Consider the following 7,182-nt stretch of genomic DNA (forward strand, 5'->3'; position numbering starts at 1 on the left):
TGACAATACAACAAACTACCAGGAGAATGCCGCAACTTCTGGATCAAAATGTGTCTCCAAAAAATAGCAATATCTGACAATTTAAGAAGGAAAAAGGGGGGGAAGCTCATTTTAAGAAAAAAAATAAAAAGATATACTGAATTATAAACAGACAGAAATGATTGTTTGAATTGAAAGTAGCTTACTATTTGAGAACACTGTCATCAAGCAAGGTAATGGTCACATGCAAAATATTCATCCTGAAATGCAAAATTAATAGTTTTTAATGCATCATTAGCTAATCCCACTGACTTTAGCTCTTTTATGAAATATCAAAACATCCAAGGCTTTACTGTATTTCAAGAGACAGATATACTTCAGGTCACTATTGCAGTATTTCTATTAATGTCTCTGTTATGCTTGAACATCTGACTTTTTTTTCCCCAAGCCAAGTCTGACTGGGATGAACAATGAATAAAACTCCTTTCTCCTGATAAACTTAAGCCCCTCGGGCTTTACTGATAGTAATTAATGATACCCTCAAAAGAGTCTTTGCTGGCCAATTAAGTTCTTCATTCTTGAATTATAACATATAGATCAGAACCATATGCTTGACCTAGAAACTTGTTTACCTAATAAATCATGAACTTCTAAGCATATCCAGTTAAATAACTTCAGTGTGGGCATTCTCATTCTAAATTAAAGTGGGTATCATTCACTTCTACAGTAAACTATGACAGAAATCAAAGACCACTAAATTTAGATTTAGTTAAACTCTCCTGGAAAGTGTTTTACAAATGTAGATTCACTCTCCTGTGTATCCCCAACTAGACAAACCTCACATGTGGAGAACCAACTTTTGCTTTTGATTACTATTTCAGYCATGCTGGTGACTAGAAAAATTCAACTGCATCTTGCAGGCAAGTATGACACAAGGGCAGTAGAGCTGGACAACTGGAGTTGTTTTCTCATCTACTTGAGCCATTGTATGTAGTGCAATTTTTMTGGTGTAATAACTGAGTTCTTTCTACAGAAAGTTTGTCATCGCCCATTAAGTCTAATTCCAGCCTCTCTAGCTTTCCAGAATAACAAGGCCCAAATATTCTTCCAAATCCTTTCTTTGCTTTACAAACATCCTTCAAGCATATCTCAGTCCTCTCTCCTTCATATAAACATCAGTTCTCTCCTRATCCTTCAGAACAGCGGACATCATACATTTGCTTTACCACAAGCTCTACTACCTCAAGGATTAAAAAGATCACAAGTTCTCATTTCTGTTCACCACTAAAGCCACCTCTTTGCACTGCACACACTCTCACCCACAGTCACTTTTTGATACATTTCTCAGTTTCCTGAGGAGAGCTTGGTTGTCTGCCTTGCCGTTTATCATGAAAATCCCAAACATCTTTCCTTATCGTTGTGTTTTTCACTCTTCTGGTACTAAGACTTGCAGCGAGCCCTGCTCTCTCCCTGTTGTCTCTCGCACTGAAGAAGAGTTTTCCATTTTCCACCCCCAGCTTGTCTTCTGCAAGGCCTAATGCTCCCTCTGCTACCACATTGCCAGAATATCTAATGTCTGGCCTCAAGGTTTACCATATTGAGTTCACCCAGTGCAACAGAAATGCAGAGTAATGTCCGATACTTGTATTGGGTATGGGCAAGGAATTGCAAATGTGCAAAGAGAAAAATAAGAGCCTCTTAATAGAAAGAATAACTTTTAATACGCAGTTAATTTTTCTTGACACACACACTGATAGTTTCCAAACAAGCTTTACAGAAACAAATATATTTATTTTCATAATGTTTCTCTGCTCCTTTCTACTGTTCTTTCAGTAGGATTCAACATTCTATTATATATATATATATATACACACACACACACACACACACATACATACATACATACATGTATATATATATATATATATATATTTAATCATCATGAAAATCCACAATGATTGTTTTTCTTCATGGGGAATTTCAGCAATCAGGAATCTGAATAGATATAGATGCTAAATAACTAATGTTTTAGATGTCCTGACCTTTCCAAAGTAGGCATCAAAGACTCCTCTGTTCCTGAGCAATGCAAGTGATCCAGGAATACTTGAATGAACCATAAAAATGCAGCTGCAGCATATAGCACAATTGTTGGTTCTCCATCTTTCACAGAGCTTCATCAAAAGTTTATCTTGGTGCCTCTAAGACAGAGCATTAAACCCATGAAAGTGGAAATGGTCCAGTATACAGACATGAACATCCTGTGTATAAACATGAACCAACAAATCTGCTCAATCTCTTACCAGACAGCTAGGTATGTTTCATTAGTTAAGAGAGGGAAACTGGTAAGAGACGATGAGAGKTTCCTCAAAAGCACAGCAGCAAAAACTTAGATTATTGTTCAGGAATTCCTGGCTCTTGGTCTCACATTTACACCACTGATTGTCTCCTTTTCATTTCCCAATAAATCAATGGAGCTTCTCAACAGACTGCCAGAGTCAGTGGACTGAGACTGAGCAGATGCCCCTGTTAATACAATTTTCAAACATTTATACTTCTAGAAAAGCAGGATACATGCAGGTAAAAGCTCTACTCAATATTTTTGAAGTGCCAGCCCCATATAAATTAAGATAGTCTGTAATTATCATTTGAAGCATTCTTTAAACTTCCAGAGTTGCAACAGGAATCCCAAGCATTACTCTCAACACAGGGAAGAAAGTTTGTCTGTAAAGCTGTTTATCCCACTGATCCCTACTGTGCACCACAGGTTATAGAGAAGACTATATGTATATACAGCACACATAATGCAGGGATTAGCCAAGGAAAAGGTGAAAATAAACTATATTGCCTGCTACATTACAAGGACCATATCAGCAATTTATAGAAAAAAAACTCAGTGCAAGATATATTCCTCCCCTTCACAGAAAAAAAGCACACACTTCAGCATTTCATCCAGGCATCCCCTCCTGTAAACATTTACGACAAGCAAAGTGTGTGCTATAGTGAGGAGTCTCATGGAAATCACTGAATTAATTGTAGTGGCAATTTGCCCAGTATTGTTTCAAGGGTCAGGCCCTGTTTGCATTTTGCTACATACAATTAAAAGAACCCTATCTAAAAAAAGTTGAAGAAAGTATGTTAATGTATTACCTCCTGTACATGTAGAAAACATTTTTAATAATTACTAGCCAAACTTCACCTGTTTTCTACGTTATTTTCATCCTTCTTGAAAGTTTTCCTGCTTTTACTATATGTGGAAATAATAAATACATAAGATAGATCAGTTATTATGCCATCGAAAAAGCACATATCGTTCCAGAAGAACAGGAGGCACTTAAGATTTGGAAGTTAAGAGCTGGTCATTAACACAAGTGTCCTGTCTGGTTAGAAGCTTCAGCTGCTCCACATTTCCTGTGAAACTGCAGCTTTGCTGGGAAGTTCTTGCACACAGTGATAAAACAGGCTGCTTCACATCTGAAATGACAACAGCATCTCGAGATTATTGTTCCAGGAATTATTATTCAGGATCATAACAGTAAGCCAAAATGAATAACAGAGTAAATCCAACATGGAATAGACATCAAGGAGTAAATCCATTGTCCAGGACAATAGCCTACATTCACAGACCCAGATCTAGCTCTGGGGTTTTGAGCAATGTAAGGTAAAACTACATTCTGCTGCTCCAATTTAAGTGGCAAAGTAACTTATTTTGTCCTTACTGTTGGTAACAGGAAAGCTCAATACGGGGACAAGGGCAGTGTGTGTGCTGGGGGAAATGAGAGTGGGCTGAAAAGGTCAGAGATGTTTTGCAAAAGGTCAACCAGATCTCTCAGTGGATGGGACTTGTTCTAGGGGAGCTTCATCCTATGATGGTGCAAAGGCTCTGCTTAGCCTGGGCACAACACAGCTGCCTCAGCTCATGCCTAGGCCCATCCCAACATATGCTTTGGCACCTCCTTTCTCAAGGTATCCCTATCATCTGCCTCCCTGTTTTACTCTGTTCAAGCAGGACCCTTCCTGCACATCAGCCCTTTCCCAGAGTCACTGCCTCCTCCTCTTCCTTCTCCCTCCTTCAACAAAGGACTCTATATACTGAGAAAGTTCCACACATGAAGGAAGATGCAGAACCTACTTCTCAAACAGCAGCCTTCATAGGTGCTCTGACAGTCCCTGTCCCTGCATACATAAAAATACAGGCCAACACGTGCCAGTTTTTGCATGCTAGGATTCAAAAATTTTAAACTATAAGAAAGTACCTCAATAAAAGTGCTTGAATTTGCATAATGTGGAATGGACACAGACTTTTCAGAAAATCAAAGAAAGCTGAATACTTCTGGGTAGTATCGAGGCCTTTTTTTTTTTTTAATAGGCAATGGCATTAAAAAATCTGTTATTTCTTGCACATACAAAAGGTAAATGGCCTCAGGAATTACAAACAGGAAACGAATGCTTAACAGTCAAAGCTAAAAAGCTATATTCATAAAGGTCTGCTTCTGCAAGGTGGCAGGTTCTTCACCTGCTGCTGACTTCATCAGCCTCAGTTTATTTGGGATTCTTACTTGTGACAGTTTGCTCAAGCCGAACTTTTTTTAAGCCATTGCCACTTGAGGCTGCCACCAACTGAAGTCAGTGTTTTCTCTTAGAGGGCATTTTTGTTTGAGTATTTTTAGCTCTTTTTTTAGTTACATGGCAAAATACTGAGATTAACAAATATTAACTTTATAGGAAGCAAGATGAAAATAATAAACTTACATATTTATTGTTGATGTGTGAAGAAGAATCATCACGTTGTCGAGTTTTATTCTTCCCCTGAGATGAGTGCTCTCCTAAGAAACAGAAAATGCCTTTTGGGTCATTTAAATACATAAAGAGAAGACAAATGAGTCTAGCAGGAACACATCGCAGTTCACTGTACAAACTAGGCAGTCTCCTTGTCAGACCTACTTAAAAGGCAAAATCTATTCACACAATAGATTTTCACTACTCTCTTGGTAGTTTATAGCTTATTCCCTGTATAATTTGCTCTCAGATGGTGGGGTACTAGGAAGAATTACTTCCAAGTGGGTTCTGGAGAGGTTAGAAAAAAACCTAAGACTTTTAAATTAAATTTAAACTATGATTAAAGCATTAAATTATAAAAAGATACATCTATAAAACCAAAATTTTCTGATATCACTGACAGTAGCTCAGTTCCTCCAAAGCAGGAAAATGAGCATTTAACAACTTCAGCAGCAATTGCAGACAGTTCTCATTCCGCCTTCCCTGTAAAAGCTGAGCTACTGCCATCAGTTACATATAGACAAATATGCCTCCAGGTGAGGACATGTTTACGGTTGTCSTGTTTCCAAGCCTATGTACCAGTAACGTCAGTGAGATTGCTCTACACCATAGATTCTGGCACAAGGATGAAAAGGGAATCATAGCCCCAGATGGGACAGAGCCCCATTTAAACAGACATTAGCTTAGTGAAACCCAAATACATTCAGGAAAAAGCCTGCTGCCCCTCTGCTCACCTGTGAAAAATAAGGTAATTCCCAGTACATGCAAGAGATGATACAAGAAAGTGATGTACTAAATTCTAGTAGAATTTGTATTAAATAGCTTGCATATGGGAGTTGAAAATTCGTAAAATAAATTAGGATTACAACAAATTCACTGATTAGGCATTTAACTAATTAGCAGTCAAATTAAATAGTTGTAATCCATTTGGAAGAAAATAGAAAAGAGTAGTCAATGGTTTTCAGGCAGCTTTTCTCGGCAGCAATCTGTGCTCTTAAATTTAGTGCAGCCTTTCAGAGACAAGTAGAAAACTTTGTATCCAATGGGATTCTATGAGAAGCACTGAAAATGGTTCAACAATAATGTGCTGAAATTGTTTTCATTTCCAAGTGTTCAATTTGGGATAAAATTATTTCAGAAACATTATAAAAATGTTGTCAACTTAGTGCTTGAGAAGTATTGATGATGTTAAATTTCATCTGAAAAACCCCTCAACAACTACTTCAACAATTCACTACATAAATTTAGAAAGAAAAGGAAAGCACTTTTTCTAGCAGAAAAAAAAGGAAATATTTCAAGAAGATTGACATATTTTTGGTAAGTTTTTGTTAGATAAAAATCTTGTTTTGAAAATGTAAAAAAAAGTCAACCAGTTCAAATTCTTGTATAGTTTTGTATTAACAAACCAATTAGATTTTCAAGGATTGTTCTCATTTTTTATTTCCCTTTTYTTTCTTCTGCATATTTTAACCTACCTTGCTTCTAGATATTTGTTCAGTATAAAGAAATAAGTGTTTCAATGGAGTGCAAAAGGGGCAAACTTTTAAAAATATGTAGGAGAAATTTACTGAAAAATGTATTGCAGTGGAGAAAACTTCAGTAGTTGCGGAAAATATGAATATTTTGTTATCAGTCCCATTCTCTGCTGGAAACCTTAGACTAGAAAGGAGGCAGACTTGCACAGAAGCTCCACACTTYTTACCACAGAAGAATAACACTTCTAAACACACGCTCCAAAGCCAGTGCAGCTCTCTGGAAAATTCCCCATTGATTTCCCAGGGCCAATAGGCTTTGGATCAGATTATAAAACAGATGAAGTCACGCTTGCTACAGAAAGCAGACTGCTTGATCCATACCTACCGACAGCTGAGGTGCTACAATAGTGGTGAATTTGCTTTATGCCGGACCAGAGAACACAGCGCACCCCAACAGGTAGTCATGTTCCCTGCCTGGAATTCCCAGTACTATATACATAACCCACGGAAATATCAAACTGCCTTAAAATATTGCTGTGTGTCAGTGTCCCCCWAGCAATATCAGTGAGTGTCTGATGAGAGTTCGATGTTAAATAGCTCTGTGCCACTTTGTCACTGTTGCCCTGCTCCCAGGAGAGCAGGCGTGTGGTAAGAACTCTGGAATAAAACAAAGTTATCGCTGCTTTATGATTGCTAATGCATTTGAAGACATTAGCATTACAGAGTCTATAGTCATTAATGCCAGCTAACAATTCAGTCACGAAGACAGAACGATTATATTCTGGAGAAGAAATGGGCACACACGCGCTCTCTGATCAAGAGTAAAGAGGGTAACGAACTGCTTTAGGTACAGAACTGCAATACACCTTGAGACTGCACACAGTTGTCTAGATCAGTTATAAAATCTGATGGCTCAGCAATTTGATGCTGTGCTAAGTATCTAGCTGCAAAA

The 7,182-nt window shown here is 37.7% G+C and overlaps 1 protein-coding gene across 3 annotated transcripts in view; it reads right to left on the reverse strand.

Moving 5' to 3' along the window:
- Positions 1–1,677: 1,677 nt before the first annotated feature.
- The window catches only part of EMCN (endomucin), a 54,072-nt gene continuing 48,567 nt past the window's right edge, over positions 1,678–7,182 (reverse strand). For all 3 annotated transcript variants that reach the window (XM_085325594.1, XM_085325595.1, XM_085325596.1), the window contains 2 exons: positions 4,729–4,802; positions 1,678–3,450 (listed from right to left, as the gene is read on the reverse strand). In XM_085325594.1, coding sequence (XP_085181720.1) covers positions 3,445–3,450; positions 4,729–4,802 — 80 coding nt within the window. In that variant the 3' untranslated portion in view covers positions 1,678–3,444. The remainder of the gene's footprint in view (positions 3,451–4,728; positions 4,803–7,182) is intronic.

Source organism: Rhea americana, unplaced genomic scaffold (genome assembly GCF_003343005.1).
Source record: "Rhea americana isolate MKP2758 unplaced genomic scaffold, rheAme1 scaffold_99, whole genome shotgun sequence".
Taxonomy (NCBI): Eukaryota; Metazoa; Chordata; class Aves; order Rheiformes; family Rheidae; genus Rhea; species Rhea americana.